Genomic DNA, 20,732 nt, shown 5'->3' on the forward strand with positions numbered 1-20,732 from the left:
CATGTACATTTAGTTTATTATGCTCGGAAAAAAGTTGTTTTTATACTTTTTTTAACTAATCAAATTTCAAAATATAGGTGTCCAAGCTACACATTGCAAATGCTAGAAACTTGATAAAGTCATTGGTTCCTCATAATTAGCAATAAACATAATAATGCTTGACAAACATATTTAAGTTGAAAATTGAGATGTGATGAGTTTAATTATTTATATTTGTTGGATTTACTTAATGCTTACTAATGATATTGCAAAGTTATTTCTAGAAGATTTTTATTTTGGTTTTAGTACTTATTCAATGAATTTTATTGTGTTAGATGTCTATGGCCTATTTAGACTATTGGAACTTCTCCCACCATAACCTTTTGCAAAATATGCACAATACAAAATGGACAAAATTTTTAGTGTATGAATAATACACCACTTAGGATTAAACAATAAAACAGTCATCATTAATCAGGATTAAGCAATAATACACTTTATGGGGTTGTTATCATATGTCATTGTTCTTGATATTACTTCTTTTTTATATTTTATCTTAGTAATTCAACAAGCATAATGATCATTTTTTTATATAAACTTTGCTTTTCTAATACCCCCAATATTCTAACTCTCATAAAACTTTCTTTTTAGTCTAAGAGATACTCATTGAATCATCATTAAAATCATGAGAAGTTGAAGTTGAAATATAGGTAGACAATTTTTTGTACTATTGTTGGTGTTTAGGTTAGTTTAGTTTGCTTGAGCAAAATATAATGACACATCAACTAGGGGCTTAGACCCGCTATACTTATATGGCAAGAGTAACTACCACAAGCATCTTATCATGATTCTAGACGATATCTCAAGCTCAAATAATGTCGATTCCACTAAAGAACACAATAGTTAGATATGCTAGTTTAGAGTGTCGACATTGTGTAAACATTGATCGATATAAGAGAATGACAATTGATAGAATTCTTGTCATTGTCAATAAGAAAGCAATGCGAAGAACAAGCTGACTAATTTCTACTAACATTAGAATCCATTTAAATAAAAGATTGGATAGCAAACATGTGGGCATTAGTGAGATTTAAATCATGGTTAGGAGCGTAAAAAGGAAGCATCATATGGCACATGCCCATAAAGTGAAACATCAAAAAGTGGCCTTCACATGCCATGAAACTGAAGCAATAACTAAGTTTGTTATGAATGCAAATAGACAATTAGTTAAGTACTGTAACTTAAACAATCTAAGCAATAGAAATCTGCATCCGTAGCGAAATTTGTTGGTATCCATAAAAAAAACACTAGTTCGATCAGTGGCAATAAGATATATGCTTGTGGCATAAGTACTATGACAAATATTTTACATGCCCGCGAGAATAATTTCTTCCAATAGAACAAGATAACATGCACAAAACACAAAATAGGAAAGATCAAAATAATATGATTGGGTCTTGGTCTATTTCGCAAAGAGAATTTGTATCTATATAATATATGAACAAAGGACTTTATAGAGAGAAAAAAATTTAGTTCAAGGCATCCTCATGGATTTAAAACATGTTCTAGGTGAAAAAAAAAACTCACAAAATCCATAATTATCTCTTGATATATTGTGTTGTCTTGAAGCTAGGTCAGTTGGGTTCTGTGCTAGATGCACTTGCATGTGGTTTCCCGGTCGACTAGGTAATGAATGCATCAAGGCTAAGTGTGCAACCCATCTGTGCTACTCAGCAACGAGAGCAACATTATCAACCATGACAATCAAGAGGCATAGTTCCCTCAATTTAAGAGTATGCTCAGATTGATTCTACAAGGTCAATCTCAGTTTAGCTTGATGGTCAGTTTCTTTGTCAGCGTGAATATAGCTGTTGAATTAGACCTAGGAGAAGATATATGAGAAGATGATGTACCTTGCAAGGAAGAAAAGAAGAGATAATTCATGGTCCTGAGTCCAAACTTTAGAGCTCAAAGGAGCACATGGCATGCAGGGCATGGCCTGCCACAATTCAGTGAGCAATGAGCAATCTCTTTCCCTAACTACCAAGATCTCTTTTATCATCTTCTTCTTATCTTTGTCTCCCTACTTTTTTGATCTGATAGATGCTTGAGCTGCAAAGACTTTGAGAATAGATCACCGAACTCCTAGCTGTAACCAGGAAGAATATACAAAAATCAAATATCGAAAATGGGAGGGAAAAGAAAAACAAAGAAAGAAAAGGAGATGTTTGAAGTATCTGTCAGACACGTTGGTGCACTTTGTTTCCACCACAGACTGAAAAGAGGAGATATCACTCACCCAGAGAACATGATGTTTCACCAGATGCCATGAGTGAAGATTGAACTAATAAGATGTCACACTATACCTTGCTGATATATGATTGTTGGTCATCGGCTCGATGGGCCCAGGCGTCTGGAGGAGCTGATGTGAACCAACCCATTTTACTAGCCTAAGATTTAGTATACAGTTTGCATTAGAATGTGTACTAGCTGCAGTGTGCTATCTGGTCCAAGCCCCAAATAAGCTCAGGTTGGGCGCAGACTCTAACGCTTTGTTTGGGAGGAGACGAAGGAAGGGTAAAGAAGGGGAAGGAGAATCTTGACCCTTGTTTGAGATGGAGTGAATTAAGGAAGGGAAGGGGAGAGAAAGGTAAGTTTTACCTTTGCATGTTCATGAATCGTTAGAATTTCTTACACTCCGATTTGGGATGTAAGGAACGAGAAGGAAAACTTAAAAATATTTTATTTCAATTTTATCCCTATTTTAAAATATTAATTCTCAACTTAACTCATTTATTTAGATATCTCGTCTTTGCGCCGTCGCTCCTCACACAACAAACGTCATCACCGCTTAGCATCCAACCGCTCGCAACCCCATAACGTCCACGCCAGCCCTCGCCGTAAATCTATTCGAGGACAAGACTTAAGAGGATAAAGACAAATAACCCTAATCTTCTTCTTTTTCTTCTCCAAAGAGCATGCGTTGTCTATTTTAGGACTTTTCATATCTCAACTTCTATATGCAATATTGACAGAATTTTACAGTTTACTATCCGTCCTCTACATGCGTTGTCTTTTTTAAAAAGTGAGAATATTTTTGTAACTTTATATATTTAATCTTCATTCCTCTTCCTTTCCTCCAAAACAAAGTAACACATATTACGTTAATGAACCTTTCATCCCTTCCAAACAATGGGAAATATAAATACTTTACTTCCCTTCCCTTTCCCTTCCTTTCCCTCCCTTTCCCTTCCATTGATGAAGTTTCTCTCACTTCATCCAAACAAAGCGTAAGACCCCATAAGTTGAGCTAGGCTAGGCACAACACAATGCCTAACCTGGTCAAATATTTCCTCCGACATTCTCAGCTGCAGAAAATTCCTTCCCACCTCTTCCAAAAAGAGAAAATGAAAAATGAAAATATTAATAATTTTTATTTTTATTTATAAAAATTGAGCCAAGTGAGTCTAGTCGGACATGGTTCAACTACCCTCGAGCCAATGGCTAGGCTAGCTGAGATATGACCAAGTTAAACACAGGCCATGTTTGGCTGAGCATGAGCAAACCCAAGCCAATTGATGCCATGCACAACCCACTAACAAAAAATGTGCTTTGTAGTTTGTACTTTGTGACACTAAAACACAATAGTCCAGATATTGATCCCTTGTGTTGCCACTAGGTTCTCAAGACAAAACCTTGAATACTAGGTTTTCGCCTGTAACCATTGCTTTTTCCAGGTTCATCATGTAAGACTAGGTTTGGTTTTTTAGTTGATCAATGTTATCGTAAAGTCTTCCACTGTTGGTTTTCATATTAGATGATGAGTAGAGTTCTGAGGCATATGATATCAGAAGGATGTACAAGTTAATGAACTAAAGTGGAGTTATAACCATCTTTACAAATTCCCCAACTTCTCAGGTCATTTGCGATACACAACCAACTCCCGATTTGGATGGAATTGCATCAAACTGAACAAAGGAAAAGAATTGCATTTAAGCTTAAGCGCAATCACCTGAGGACCATTCACAGCTTAAGCGATTTAGGCTTGGCAGGTTTCTTAGCAGGTAGCTTAGGATCAGGAACAGGAGATGGAATCTGCACTCCTTTTGGCTCTTCTTCAGGATGAACAGGGCCAACTCGATTGATAGGCAGATCGAAACCATTCAAAGATAGGATATCATCACGAAGATAAGGCCCTTCCTATGAGTTATCAGACTCCAAATCTGCAAACAAAATGCAAGATGCCATTTGCAAAAAATCAACTAGACTCAGTAGATAATTGATGCGTCAGTGCTCACTATTCTATAATTACTTGAGCAAATGTATCTAGATTGCAAAATATGATTACAAGACATAATGATTATTGATACAACTAAAAGAACTGTAACTTGATTTTAACAGATCATTTCAGTCAAAGAAATAGATGAAAGGAAGTATATGCCCATTCTTTCGCTTGTTTGGTTGGAAGGATGGATCAATCAAGAAGGATAAGTGGAAGGACAAAAAATTTCAAATTTAACTATCATATTTGGTCTGCCCAAATCAAGCGAACCGAGGAACTGACTAATGAATGATAATTTGCGGTCACTAGTGTCGACTTAAGGAATAGGCTATTAAGGCCTATGCCTAGGACCCTAATTTTATTGGGGCCCATGATTTTTAATATTTTAATATTATTTATATTCATTCAAAAAAACATCCATTTTTAATTTTAAATTATTTTAATTTTATTTGTTATAAAATTTTTAATTATATATCTTATTTTTTAAAACCTAATCAATTCTTCCTTTTCCATATTGATCTCTCAAAAACATACACGCCCTTACAGTCGTCGGTGATCTTGTAACCTTCCCCTCTCTCGTTAGTATTCCCGCACTTTTTTCTCCTTCGTCAATGATCCCGCACCTTTCCCCTCCCTTGCCTTTTCTCCTCCCAAACCCGGATGAAAAAGGATGAGAGTAAATATTTAAATTTTTTAAAAAAAATATTAAGGTCTAAATTTTTTTTTGAGACAACCTTGGAGTCACATTTATACTACCAATTTTATTTTATCCCGTGACACATGATCTTTCACATATCCAATGTTGTTGCCATTCTTCACCAAAAAAACTTCCAACAACACATTTCTTATACCAAAAGCTTGAGTTGAGGTATAGGATCTTTTCTGCCTTCTTTTGATAAAATTTTGTCTTCTTTGTAATGTTCTAGTTCTAGCACAGTTTTCTGTTGGATTCATATTAACAATAAATATCATGTTGCCATTCCTTGTGCATAATTTAGTGTTTAAAATATGTTCAAGTAATTAATAGGGGCACACAATGCTATCAATATTCTCTTGTTTTATGTTCTAACTTCTATACTTCATTCACCCTCGAGGCTTTAGTACAGCAGTTAGACACTCCAACAGTTAACCAAGTACCTACAGTTCAATTCCCAACTATAGCGCACTACAGGGTATTTTCCTCCAAAAACTAGATACCCGGTTACAAAAAAAAAAAAAAAGACTTCTATACTTCATTCAATTGTGTCCCCTTTAGTCTTTAGGTTCTTAATTCTTTCAAAGCTATATGGTAAAGTTGTCATTTTCTCACCAATTTTAGGTCATAAATAAAGAGTATGAGGGCATGTATAAATCCGTTGTACTACTCCAAAAAAGTCTTTTGCTTTTCCACAGGAATTTGTAATGTCACAAAGTGTTAAATTCAAACAATGACAACCATATAGAATGTATAATGTTCTAGGATTTATATCCAACAATTTGTTCACTACAACAAATGTGACTTTCCGCAGCATGTCATTAACGGCGCACAATTATAGCGTGCTATTAATAGTGATTTTTACGGCGCACCTAATATGTGTGCTGCAGATAATATATTATATTTAACAGCGCGTGTATAACTGTGCGCTGCGAATAATATTTTTTACAGTGTATAAAAATTATACGTTGTTAAAAGAGTGTTAAAAAAATAGTATTAACAGCACACATGAATGATACGCTATTAAAAAAACATTAAAAATCCTATTTTACTAAAAGACACGGCCTATACTGTTCGCTCCCGTCCTTAGGTTTTTTTTCGCTCCCGATCGAGTCGCGACCACACCTCTTCTTCGCGAGATTCCCCCTCCGACACCAATATCTCGCGCTCGCGCTCACCCGCGAGCTCGGCCGGCCGCGCTCCTCCAGTGCTCGGCTGCCCGATGAGCTCTCCTCCAGCGCTCGCCCGCCCGCCGCGGCTCGCCCGCTAGCCCTCGGCCGTCGCTCCTCCAGCGCTCGGCCGTCACACCTCCCGCATCTATTTCCTCCAGCGCTCGCCCGCCCGTCACTCCACCGAGGTAAAATGTTGATTTCGTGGATCTGTTTTTAGGGTTTAGTAATTCATTATGCTGTTTGAGGAAGACAGGTAAGAGTTGTTTTTAGGATTTTTTTTTTTGCTGCTTGAGGAAGACAGCTTCCTTCATGATCGACAATGTTAGGGTATTTTTTTTGCTGCTGCTCGAGGAAGCAGTTTGCTGATCGACAATGTTGGAGTTATTGCATTTGGTCCTAAACCATGTGTCGTAAACCACTTCAGCCCATTGTCCTTGAATTATAATTTTTTGATTCCTTAGCTTTCATAGATGATCGTGGGTTATGTTTGCCATGTTATATTTGATTTTGTAATGTTTGCCATGTTGTTAATTTTAGGGTTATGTTAATCTATGGGTTGCCATGTTGTTAATGTTTCCCATGTTGTTAATTTTGTAATGTTTGCCATGCTAATTTCGTTGTAGGGTTCTAATTTCATTGATTATTTGTGTGTATTTTAGCAATGGATTGTAATTTCATTTTAGGGTTATAGTCATTTAAGAAATGGATGCATTTGCCTTCAAGGCTTGTACCCAAATATGAAGAAGAGGTTCAGAAATTTCTTGAACAAGCTAGGAACTATGCCAAAACACGCGAAATAATCTTATGCCCTTGCAAGCGTTGTCAAAATAAAAAGTATATGAAATTTGATCAAGTGTACGAGCACTTAATTATGAAGGGGATAGATCCTTCTTACATTGTTTGGGTCATCCATGGTGAAACTTATACATCACAATTTCAAAGTGAAGGTGGTTCAAGAAGAGTTCAAGAAGAGGAGGGTGGAAGTAGAGAGGCATATCACTTATATAGAGATGCCTTTGTAGCGGAAGAAGAGGTTGGACACATTATGTCTGAAACAAAAGACTATGAGTTTGTTGATTTATTAGAAGATACAGAAACTCCTCTTTTCCCTGGTTGTACAACTTATACAAAGTTATCAGCAGTTGTCACATTATACAATTATAAGTCATCTAATGGTTACACTGATACTAGTTTCAATGAGCTTCTTAAGATCTTAGGTGGCATGCTTCCAGAAAAAAATACACTTCCAGAAAATGTTTACTCAATGAGAAAGTTGTTGAAACCATTTGATTTAGGTTACAAGAAGATTCATGCTTGCCCAAATGATTGTTGTCTATTTAGAAAAGAGCTTAAAGATTTCGACTCATGCCCAAAGTGTGGTTCCTCAAGATGGAAGGTTGACAAAATCACTACTAAAGTTCGTAAAGAAGTTCCAGAAAAGGTGCTTCGGTATTTTCCCAAGATACCTAGATTGAAAAGGATGTTTAAAGTAGAAGAAAAGGTTGAAGACTTGATTTGGCACTCCAAGCATAAAAGTCAAGATTATATGATGTATCATCCAGTTGATTCAGTAGCTTGGGATACAATAAATCATAAGTGGCCTGCTTTTGCATCGGATCCTAGAAATTTACGGCTTGGTCTTGCAACTGATGGATTCAATCCTTTTGGTGACCTTAGTTCCAGATATAGTTGTTGGCCGGTTATTTTGGTTAATTACAACCTTTCTCCATTGATGTGCATGGCAAAGGAAAATCTTATGTTAACATTACTGATTCTAGATATGTCTTTACCACATATCGGGCAACCAAATTTACCTTTTGTGACACATCCAGCTAGGTTTCCATAAGCTGGAAAATCATTAATAGTCCACATCAAAATAGCCTTTAGATTAAACATTGACTTGCTCAAAGCATCATATGCCTCCACACCAATGTCCCACAACTCCTTCAATTCCTCCACAAGGGGTTCCAAGTATACATCTATATCATTCCCTGGTTGCTTTGGGCCTGGAATCAGTAATGTTAGCATAAGATTTTCCTTCGCCATGCACATCAATGGAGGAAGGTTGTAATTAACCAAAATAACCGGCCAACAACTATATCTGGAACTAAGGTCACCAAAAGGATTGAATCCATCAGTTGCAAGACCAAGCCGTAAATTTCTAGGATCCGATGCAAAAGCGGGCCACTTATGATTTATTGTATCCCAAGCTACTGAATCAACTGGATGATACATCATATAATCTTGACTTTTATGCTTGGAGTGCCAAATCAAGTCTTCAACCTTTTCTTCTATTTTAAACATCCTTTTCAATCTAGGTATCATGGGAAAATACCGAAGCACCTTTTCTGGAACTCCTTTACGAACTTTAGTAGTGATTTTGTCAACCTTCCATCTTGAGGAACCACACTTTGGGCATGAGTCGAAATCTTTAAGCTCCTTTCTAAATAGACAACAATCGTTTGGGCAAGCATGAATCTTCTCGTAGCCTAAATCAAATGGTTTCAACAACTTTCTCATTGAGTAAACATTTTCTGGAAGTGTATTTTTTTCTGGAAGCATGCCACCTAAGATCTTAAGAAGCTCATTGAAACTAGTATCAGTGTGACCATTAGTAGACTTATAATTGTATAATGTGACAACTGCTGATAACTTTGTATAAGTTGTACAACCAGGGAAAAGAGGAGTTTCTGCATCTTCTAATAAATCAACAAACTCATAGTCTTTTGTTTCAGACATAATGTGTCCAACCTCTTCTTCCGCTACAAAGGCATCTCTATATAAGTGATATGCCTCTCTACTTCCACCCTCCTCTTCTTGAACTCTTCTTGAACCACCTTCACTTTGAAATTGTGATGTATAAGTTTCACCATGGAAGACCCAAACAGTGTAAGAAGGATCTATCCCCTTCATAATTAAGTGCTCGTACACTTGGTCAAATTTCATATACTTCTTATTTTGACAACGCTTGCAAGGGCATAAGATTGTTTCGCGTGTTTTGGCATAGTTCCTAGCTTGTGCAAGAAATTTCTGAACCCCTTCTTCATATTTGGGTACAAGCCTTGAAGGCAAATGCATCCATTCCTTATCCATTTCTTAAATGACTACAACCCTAAAATGAAATTACAATCCATTGCTAAAATACACACAAATAATCTACGAAATTAGAATCCTACAACGAAATTAGCACAAACATTACAAAATTAAAAGCCTAAAATCAACAACATGGCAACCCATAGATTAACATAACCCTAAAATTAACAACATGGCAAACATTACAAAATCAAATATAACATGGCAAACATGGGAAACATAACCCACGATCATCTATGAAAGCAAATAAATCAAAAAATTATAATTCATCCTCGAGCAACAGCAAAAAAAAACCCCCCAACATTGTCGATCATGAAGGAAGCTATCTTCCTCAAGCAGCAAAAAAAAAACCCTAAAAACAACTCTTACCTATCTTCCTCAAACAACATAATGAATCACAACCCTAAAAACAGATCCACGAAATCAACATTTTACCTCGGTGGAGTGACGGGAGGAGTGATGGCCGGGCGACGGATGGACGGGCGGGCGGCGGCGGGCGAGCGCTGGAGAAAATAGACGCGGGAGGTGTGACGGCCGAGCGCTGGAGGAGCGACGGCCGAGGGCTGGCAGGCGAGCGACGGCGAGCGGGCGAGCGCTGGAGGAGAGTTCGTCGGGCAGCCGAGCGCTGGAGGAGCGACGGCCGAGGGGCTGCCGAGCGCGGCCGACCGAGCACGCGAGCGCGAGAGATCGGTGTCGGAGGGGGAATCTCGTGAAGAGGCGCGGTCGCGACTCGATCGGGAGCGAAAAAAACCTAAGGACGGGAGCGAACAGTATAGGCAAAGTCTTTTAGTAAAATAGGATTTTTAATGTTTTTTTTAATAGTGTATCATCCATGTGTGCTGTTAATAATATTTTTTTTAACCCTCTTTTAACAACGTATAATTTTTACATGTTGTAAAAAATATTATTCACAGCGCACAGTTATACACGCGCTGTTAAATATAAAATATAACATATTATCCGCAGCGCACATATAGGTGCGCCGTAAAAACCACTATTAACAGCACGCTATAATTGTGCGCCGTTAATGACGTGCTACAGAAAGTCACATTTGTTGTAGTGTCATTTTGATGATGATGTGTATTTATTTCAAGATGCTCTTTGTCCCACCCAACAATCATCTCAACCGCAACCATAAAGTTTCTGTTCTTATCATTATAAAACTTCTCATTACTACCACGAAATACTACGTTTTGTTTAGCCAAAAATCTCGCAAGTGAAATTAATCAGTGTAATACCTTTCTTCAATGCTCTTTTGTCTTCTTGATTTGATCTTGAATAGCATGATCAATTGTTGTAACCTGCACTAACCTGATACGCAACTCAGACCAACTAGCATAATAATTGACATGCTCAATGCTTATCTCAAGTTCTTTAAGTCTGCTACTAAGATACCCCCAATCACAGTATCCCTCATTTGCTAGTTGACTTGGTTGAGACCTTCTTTTAAACAACTTGCAACAAAAACAAAATGCTTTATCAAGTGCTTTTGAATAGACCAACCAATCTCTATGGTGTTTTTGACCATTTGGCAAAATCCAAACATAGAAATCTGAAGAGAATCGTCTATTTAATCTATCTTTAGGACCTTTCCCTGTTAATACATCTCTTATAGGACCATTTTCCACTAATTAATCCTTCCACTTGGGATCTAAATTCTCCAATTTCTAGGATCAAAAATGTCAAGTGGAATCGATGAACTTGGGTTCTTCATTCACTGCATTAATAACATCATCATCACTTTCAGAATAATTATTTTCAAAGTCTAAGCCATCACCACTTTCATTGCCTTCAATCTCATTCACATCTTCCTTTACATCATTTTCAATGGCTAAGCCTTCATGTAATTCATTACAATGTTTTCTTTTTCCTCTTCATTACCCAAATCTTCAAGTGATGAATTTTCTGATTCTTTGACAACAAATCTATCGATTGCCCCTCTTTGAGACTCAATAAATTCTTATACTACTTTTGTTTTTTTCCACTTATCATGTCTTGATAGATACTTCCTAGTAAAAGATATTCCAATTTTCTACAGAAAAATAAACAAATCAAGCTCTCAAACAATCAATTATTATAGATATTAGACAAGAACTTATTATAAAATCCACATTTTAGCTTTAACAACACTAAATTAGAATTTAAACAACTAACTTTTCAGAATCCTCTAAAATTTCTAAACTTTGCATTTCACTTCCAAAAATCATACATTAAATTTTCAAATATCGTATTTGACGATTCTAATGCATCGACGCTCCAAAATCAAATTATTCAATGCTAAAAAACACACGAAAATCCTCCAAATAAATAATCTGAAATTTCAAAAATTTCAAATATCATCGAACATCAATTTTCACAATCCAAATTCTAAAAAGCCTACTTTCGAATTGAAACAGCTAAAGCAAGGTTTAACTCGAAATAAAAATTCAACCTTGACGTTTGGTTCGAGTCGAAATGGACAACTTCCGAAGCAAAAGCTTCAATTTCAATATCTACACATAACACAATAGCACAACACAACTAAACTAATCAGTGATCAACCACATCTCATAAGTTTTGAACTAAAATCAAAGAACAAGCTCGGGTTCCTTGCAAAATAGGCTTGGAATTTTTGCTTCCTAAAGGCAAAAATCAATCCAAAATCTCGTAAAAGACACGGACCTAGGTTGCACAACGGTCAGCAATAGCCAACGAGGCGGTGTGCACGGCGAGACACGTGATGAGGGCGACGGGTCGAGCTTGGAGTAAGGATTTCTATGCAATTTTAGTACCAAAACTAAAATGTAGCCCAAGCCGAGCCCTATCCAAAATTGTGTTCAAATTTCAATTTTTGGTGACCGACAGCTTGAAGCAGCGGTGAAGTTTTGAGAGATTTTGGAGATTTTTTTAACTTAGGGGAGAGTAAATGGTTGTGAGGAAAGAGAAACTCCAACTTGTTTTTGTTAGCCTATACAAAAAAAAAAAATTCGGGCCGGCCGAAGGTGGGACCTTGTGCGATGGCCCCACCTTGACCACCCTAGGGTCGGCTCTGCCTATATATATAACCGGTATATATCTCATTTGAAGATAAGTATAAAAAAAAACTTTCTTGTTGCAATATTAAGGAATTTGATCCAACAAGAATCGCATGATGTAATGGATTAATATGAGGAAACCCATAGAAAGCATCTATTTAAAGGACAACAAAGTCAAAGAAAAAGAAAGGTGCAACTTACTGGGAAGTTTCATGGATTATCTAACTTTAACAAACCTTGAAATTCCAATTAAATTTTGCCATGACAAATTCTCAAGCTTTTGCTAGAAGTGGTTAGTTAGACAAACTTTATCTCTCCAACCATACTAGAATTAGTGAACGAATGAGGGTCTAAAAGCTTCTCCTTATAGGCTATGTCCAATCAGCTACAATGTGTGCTTGCCTAGCCTATTGAATGGAAAATACCCTATCCTTTATCCAAAAAAATTCTCCTAGAATCAATCATATGGAATAACTAAATTTGGATTGACCACAGTGAATTGCACAAAACAAAGAAATTGTTGAGAAATCTAGCATTCATATCTTATATAGGACCTTATTTATGCTTCAAAAAGATGACTTACACATATAGAATGGTAGATCAGGACGAGCAACTACTCTCTTCAAAAGATACATCAAACTTTAGAGAGTCTCTGATGGCTGAAATTTTGCCTCAAGAACATATTGATCAGGGAAACAAGCCCTGATAACAGCCTGAAAGAAGAATTCAAAACCATTCTTAAGAAATCACATAAAAGGGAAATCCAATAGGAGAAAAAAGGTTATTATTCAATAATGAGTTCCTTTTCATACGATTGTAAGAAGATTTTATCTTTTCTATTTATTTAATTTATTTAGCTCCACACAACCCATTCTCTATGTCCTTTCACGCAAAGTCTCTTCCTCTTGCAGCAACCCCCAGCACGAACATCTCTAGTATTTTCTATGTGAGGTGATCCCTCTACATGAGCATCTTCTCTTTCTAAGGTCTTCTTCTAGGTAACACCCCATTACAATATTATCTTTCATCTTTGCAGTATTCCTTCCTACATCTGCTTTCATATTTTGATCTACCTTATTATATTTCTTTGTTGCATATGCGCTGCCTAAACAGCTATCTAAGAGTTGAACAGCAAGAATTACTGTCTCAGTTTGCTATTCCTAGCAAAGGGTCGAGCTATGCTTTCTGTCATCATTTATGATTTGGACCAAGAACCCATCTTATTATCATTTTGCTACTTATACCAAAAATCAAGCTATGCTTTTCACAATGATGACCTAAACAAAGAAAACATATTGTTCTCAATTTGCTACTTCCAACAAAGGGTTAAGTTATCTGTCTTTCTATCAACACCCTCAACCCCTTTCCTTTTCCTTAAGGGTATTTTGTGTGCCATTTGGCATCGCTTCAGGAGAAGTCCACCCATCAGATGTTACTAATGTCTCTAATTTTTATCCTCTCTTTTTTTCCACTCTTTGTTGGTCAGCTAATCTGAGGTCAAAGGGATTATTGACTACGTGCTTTGTTAATTCCTTAAGTTTTATTTTGCATACATGCAAGTATCATATTTTATTACATCAACCTTATTCTTCTTTCTAGTTTATGTAACAAGTTGGACATAGATAGTATCTATGCTCTAACTTAAAAGGGGAGTGTAATAGTATTAGGTTAATATAGCATTAACCAGTTGGTTTGGTTGTGCATGAGTACTCTAGGTTTAGTGTTATAAGTAGAGTCCTCATGCGCAATAGTCATTATTCGCAAGTCATCATCCACAAGAGATCCAAAGAAAAGACCATGCAGACATAAGGAAATTGGAACAAAAAGGAATCAACAAAAACTAGGGATAAAATGAGTAGAAATAGGAATGGAGAAGGCAAGAAGCAATGAGCCAAGGAGGAAGCATGAAACTTACCTGAGAAGCAACAAGATTTTGATGGATGCACACTCATCCTGTTGCTCAGGATGAGCTTGGATATGGTGTGTACTTGGTTGCGTCGCAAGCATTATTCTGATGTTATTAATACTATTATTATTATATTATGAAGTCATAATTCAATAATAAGATTTCATTTTTATATATTGTTTCCACTCTACTTCCAGCTCTTTCAATGACATCTTCAAGAAGCTCAGGAATTACACTCTGTTTTTTTTCATTCACCAATAAGCATATCCAAGCATCTCTATAACAAATTTCAACTTCCTTACTTCAATATCTTTCTATTGATCCATCTAAGTTCATCTTTGGTTGAGAAAGGCTATTTAAAAGTGAATTTCAGATAGAAGAGAATACTATACCAAATAAAAGAACACAGGAGAACATAAAAAATTTGATCTCTCTAGGTAGATAAGTTAAATCGCATAATAGCTATAATTACTAGCGAATAGGAAATATGAGTTAAAAACTTCCTGGTTAGACTAATAAGAAAATTAAAGAACCTCAAACGAAGAACCAGCATAGTCAGTCCTTTACCTTGGTTACATTTGCTCTGCAGGTTGCTTCCTCTGCCTCTCTCATTTTGTGGGTCTTTAGTATTTGTGACTGTGCTGTTGAGTTAGTAGAGAAACATAAGAGAATATTAATTAAAATGAAGTACGAGGTTGCAAAGAAAATTTGCTCTATAGTTTGTTAACGTTACTCTGTTCCAATATTTAGACTTATTACGTAGTAAGAATGGATAACAAACAATTGTTCCATGAAAAAGAAGAATGTAAACCAGATTAAGCTCCAAATTCATGTTACATATACAACCATGAAGACTACCTCCAATTCTATCTGACATGATCCGGTAAATTCATAAAATTCATCAGGTTCCTCTGCAAATAGAATTGATTAGCACTTAGCAGTTAATACACAATGTGTAAAAACAGAAATCAGCTTAGTCGATTCTTACAGTTAAATTAAAGAGATTATTAAATGTTAACAAAAGCTTTCACAATGTTAATGAACAAGAATCTTTAACGACCTCTTGTTGCATTTGTGATTCATGCATTGCTACACATGGTAACAAAACAATAAAAGGAACAAAAAAATGCATGTGACCTGTAGATGAAGAAGAAATTTCGTCTAGGTTTACAGAACTTGCAGTGTTTGTAAAAACACGAACTGCATGACCAAGTTCCTTCTCGACAGCTAAAAGCTTGGCCTGAAAATATTTTACGGAATTATGCACTAGATCAAAAGCACAGTCAACAAAAAAGCATACTAAGACATCAATGTACACCACATCAATGCAAGCATCCTAATTAACCCCCACCAAGATCTACTTGTCCAATAATCATCAAGATGTTTTCATTACAACAAATTTCCTTCGTTTACAGAACCGAAATTCGTGCCTTGTTCGTGCAAAACAAAAGCAAAATCAGAAGAAGAAAAAACCCGTTGCGACGAAAGATCTAGATAGAGGAGAAGGAGACGACCTTGGCTTGCTCTTGCATCCATCGAGATCTATCCTTTTCCAGCTGAGATGCGAGAACCCGATGGAGAAATTAGGGCTGCGAGTGAGAAAGGAAAGAAGTGAGCGAACCTTCATGAACACCTGAGAATTGTCCGGGGAGAGAACCGCTTTATATATATCGCAACGCCACAGAAGGGAGTATCGCCAGTTTTCAAATGGCACGGCGCCGACCATTCGATATTCATGACTTGTCAGACCTAAAATATCTGTGTATTTTTAAAACAAATAAAGACAGAGAGGGATGCCTTTTGTGTTTATGTAAATAAATTAAATATTTATGATTAAATTTGATATTTAGTTTGGTAAGAATTTATCTATTACTTCTGGACATAACTGAGTTGATTATGATGCAGCAGACTTGCAGAAGAGGGCAAGGGTTCGAATCTTGACGAAGCCAGGCAATATCCTCCTGCGTCATGATCAACTGCAGTTTCTTGATTTACCTCTTTGTAGATGGGTCGTGATCAACTGTAGATGTTTGTCTTCATATGAAGATCCCTTCTCATCCACTATATAAAGTTTGACTATTGCCTACTGGTCCGTGGTAAGTGAAATTATAATTTTCTTCTTGCACGTGGAGGTTACTCTTTTTTCTTTGTTAGTCATCTCTTCTCTCTCTCTTTTGTCTCGTGTTTTCACAAGCTCCATTCCTCAACTTCGAATTAACTTAACCATTAGAGTGCTTACGTCGGTCAACTTAATGCATGTTGATGTGCTATGAATTTCAAGTGACCGAAGTTTGACCCGTCGAAAGTGAAAGGAAGAGATGTAGGGATCTATATGCGTCATCAAACAATTTTAATCGCATATACGCAGCGGAAAACAGGATCCCTCCAGAAGATCCATGCGAAAAACTATACTCGTTTGATGATTCTACTTACTAGAATCGAGGTTGCCTTCGATGCATGCCCTTCGCAATCCCGACAGCAACTCTTTGCCTTCAAGATCGACGGATCTCAGCACGATCAGTGCGTTCGTGCCTCCACGGTATCCACACGAACACTGATATGGAGAAGAACCCAACTGTAATGCTAGCCACAAGACAAGGTTCAACCAAGGTGGTAGAAGAGAAGAGGAAGAGGGAGATCAAGAGCATCAAGGAGATCGTTCATCAAGAGCCTCTCACCCATTTTTATATCCCACCATGGGATATGAAGGGTTTTTGGCTTTTAGTGATCTAAGGAATTAATATTTTATTAACTCCCATGCATCTCATGCATGAATATCTTTCTCTTCTTTTAATGAAGATCATGCATCTCATGCATAATAATCTTTCTCTTCTTTTAAGGAAGATCATACATCTCATGCATGATAATTTTTGTCTTCTTTTAAGGAAGATCATACATCTCATGTATGATAATCTTTCTCTTCTTTTAAGGAAGATCATGCATCTCATACATGATAATCTTTATCTTCTTTTAAGGAAGATTATACATCTCATGCATGATAATCTTTCTCTTCTTTTAAAGAAGATTATACATCTCATACATGATAATCTTTTTGATAAATTCGAATTGGCTTGTGTGACTTGAGTCCAACTCGAGTCTCATACAATTTGAGTTGACTTGAATCCAACTCGAGTCTCATACAATCTGAGTTGACTTGAATCCAACTCGAATCCAACTCAATCCGAATTGACACTAAGAGTTAATTCTAACAAGAGAGCCCGAGCATATGGAAGAACACTATCATGTTCAATTTATTAATCTTTAAAATAAAGATTATGAATTATCCATGAATAATATTACAAATAAAATATGTAAATTATATTTATGGACAAACCTCTTATTAAACTTCTAAATATTTTTTTTCAAAATAAATAAATTTATAATATCAAATTTACTAACTAACTAAATAAATTTAAAAATATAAAAATTTCAAATGAGTAACAAACGAAACTGGATCATAGTTGACAATGAAGGACAAAAATGATCTTGTAATCAAGGGTTGATCACAACGAACAAGGACTAAAATGTCTTACAAACAATTATAGAAGGTCGAGAGCATAGACGGATTTAACTAAGAGCTATCCTAGGCTGTAGCCTAGCCCTGTCAATCTTATAATAATTTATCATTAATAAATATTTTTAAAGGAATTGGTGGCGCAGTTGGCTAGCAGTAGGTCTCATAGTTCAATGGTTATCTTGAGGTTGAGAGTTTGAGCCTTTCTAACCTCATTCATTGATGAAGATTATTGGATTGGGCTATTTTGGACTCTAATCTAATTTTAAAAAAATTAAATATGTATTTGTAGTCTACAATTTGGTATCAAAATAAATTAATAGGTTCTTTTTTTTTCATTGTATTTTGATGTTTAACTCACCCTTTTCGTACCTAAAGTCAGCACAGTCCACCTCTAATTTTTGGATCCGTTCCTGATCGAGAGGGTTTGTGTTCAACATAGGAGACCATAAAGAGAAAGGATAAAGATGGGAAAAAAAACTTATTACTATAACAATTTTATATAAAAATAAGCATAATTTAAAATGAAATTCCTCCAACTCAATTAAAATTATTAAATATAGAATATTGTTATATCAATTTTTTTACAAATAATTTAAAAATACTTAAATTTAATCAAAATTATTTTAATTAAATTTAAAAAATGTTCATAAAAAAATTTCAAAAATTAGATGCCCCATTGACAATTCTTTCCCCGCTCTCTCTCTTCTGTAAAAGGTAAAATTCGAGGGTATTGTCTGACTTTATCAGAATTTAAATCCTTGTCCTCTTTTACAAGTCTATTATATCTTAATCAACTCAACTATATTCCGGAACTTTTCCCGCTCTCTCTCTCCTAGGGGTGCAAACGAATCGAATCGAACCGAATAATAGAAAAATATTGATATTCGAATTCGAGCTCGAAACATATATTTGATATTCGAATTCGATTCGAAGTTCGAAAATATCAATAGTTTTGGCTCGAGTTCGATTCGAAATAGGATTCGAGCTCGAGTTCGATTCGAATTATTCGAACCTTATTCGAGTTCGATTCGAATTATTCGAACCTTATTCGAGTTCGATTCGAATTATTCAAACCTAAATTTAACTATATTCACACTAAAATTATGTGCAACACAATAAAAATAAAACCTAAACAACACAATAATTACATATTATAGACAAAATAAAAATATAAAACAGATGAAACTTAAATAACACAACATATATAAAATAAAAACATACAATACAATAATTATACAACATAGACAATAAAAATACACAACACAATAATTACAGTATACAAAAATCAAATTCGGATAAGACCTACAAAAAATCTATGTGAGGTAGGATAGGATATGTCACCTGGCCAATAAGATGGCGAAAAGCATGCAGTGCTATGTATTCACGCTGAGTAGTGGCAAGGGAACCAAGGGTGGTCATGTACCAAGTGCTCTTTGGTTCAAGCTTCCTAAGGATACGATCATTGGACTTGCTGCAACATCAAAATATTGCAGTTGGCATATTTCAAGGCAGTTCAAGGAAGAATTTCTAAAGAGGAACAAGCATATATAATTGTACATCAATTTCAAACTAAAAACATGTAAAAATGGATAGTCTACGTGTGTATGTATATATAGTGAAGATAAACTTTGAAATATCTAAAGATGGTTATTACCTACAAGAACCATACAAGTCACCAGCATAGAAATGAAAAATGGCTCCGGGCAAATAACGTGTGTCAATAGGAATATGTCGCCTTACTGTACCAACAACATGACCGGTAGCCTCATGTTCAGTATCATCATCATTTGTATCATAATTATTTCTCCTACCACACTTGCCTGCTTTCCAAGACCAAAAGTAACTAGGGTAAGAATTATTATAAACCACCATACTCACATAATGAGTGTTTCCAATTTAGAAATTCAAAATTAACAAGTAGATCACTCATCCATGCATGTCAATCTACTGCTAAAAGAGGAACAGGATAAAGATTAAATCAAACCTCCACCAGGTTGTGGGTATGCCAAAACTGCAATGTCACCTTCCTTAAAGTTCCACTTGCATTCATGAACTGGAAGAACAATGGCATCATACCACCCTGAATTGAACATAAAAAATAGCATTATTGGAGAAATTTTGCATGATAGAACACTAACCTTATCATGTTGATACAGTAGAATCAAGATGGACTCAACAGCAGATAAAATATAATTTCATATAACTCAATCCAAAAATAAAGCAAAAATTTCAGCTCTTTTATTGCATTAAGCTATTGCTCCTGAAGGTGCCCATATATCTTAATCTCCTCTTTTATTGTATTAAGCTATTGTCCTTGAAGATGTCCATATCATCTTGATCTCCTCTTATTTTATCCTAAATTTGGGTTATACATAAGTTTTATCATCTATTGGGGCTGTACGAAATTACTTGCAAGCAATATTTTTGTTATCTACCACCAGAAAATAGAAATCCCACAAGAGGTAGCTTTTCATCTCTATCTGCAATGCTATTTTTTTAGTATGCATTACTTCTTAACTTGCCAACACTCTAAACAAGGAGAAAATGCAATAAATATGAACAGACGTCTCATCCAATAACAGCAAGAATGGAAAACAAAGCTAATGAATATTTTTGAGTTATTACTTGGCCTGACTTACAGCCGAAGGGCGGAAGCAGGGAGAGAGTCGGAGACAAGGGCGGAAGCAGGGAGAGAGTCGGAGACAAGGGCGAAGCAGTTAGGGTAGACCTCGAGAGGGCAGCGTCCGATATCCGGAGAAAGAGGGAAGCGCTCGCGTTCCTCTAGTCTCACGGTCGAAGGGCGCTCGGGTCGACGACGACGAGGGAACCCTATTTCGCTTCCGCCGTCACTGCTCGTCTGCTCGGTAGGGTTTGTGGCCGAAGGGTTCACGAAGGGTTATTAAGGATCGGGAATTTAGGGTTTGTAAATGGATATCAATGATCAATCTATTACCCGTTAACCCAATAAGTCTATTAACCCATTAAACTCATTTAATAATACTGCTATTAATGGATTCAAAATTTAAATCCAAAAACTCGCGAGCGGCTCGCGAATACTCGAACACACTATTATAG

General features: G+C 36.1%; 1 protein-coding gene and 1 pseudogene across 1 annotated transcript; both read right to left on the reverse strand.

Moving 5' to 3' along the window:
- Positions 1–1,439: 1,439 nt before the first annotated feature.
- On the reverse strand, positions 1,440–20,328 carry LOC141830295 (plant UBX domain-containing protein 1-like; annotated as a pseudogene).
- On the reverse strand, positions 4,003–9,220 carry LOC141830448 (uncharacterized). The gene is made up of 3 exons (XM_074717886.1): positions 7,942–9,220; positions 4,292–4,305; positions 4,003–4,179 (listed from the first exon to the last, which is right to left on the reverse strand). Exons 1-3 carry the CDS (start codon positions 9,218–9,220, stop codon positions 4,003–4,005), a joined length of 1,470 nt encoding a protein of 489 aa, XP_074573987.1.
- Positions 20,329–20,732: the final 404 nt, after the last annotated feature.

The sequence above is a fragment of the Curcuma longa genome, chromosome 6, assembly GCF_044706935.1.
Source record: "Curcuma longa cultivar G26 ecotype Majalengka, Jawa Barat chromosome 6, ITB_CL_G26_1.1, whole genome shotgun sequence".
NCBI classification, from domain to species: Eukaryota; Viridiplantae; Streptophyta; class Magnoliopsida; order Zingiberales; family Zingiberaceae; genus Curcuma; species Curcuma longa.

Excerpts from the sequence above, each read along its gene's own strand:
- LOC141830448 (XM_074717886.1), bottom strand. The coding sequence starts at position 9,220 with ATGGATAAGGAATGGATGCATTTGCCTTCAAGGCTTGTACCCAAATAT.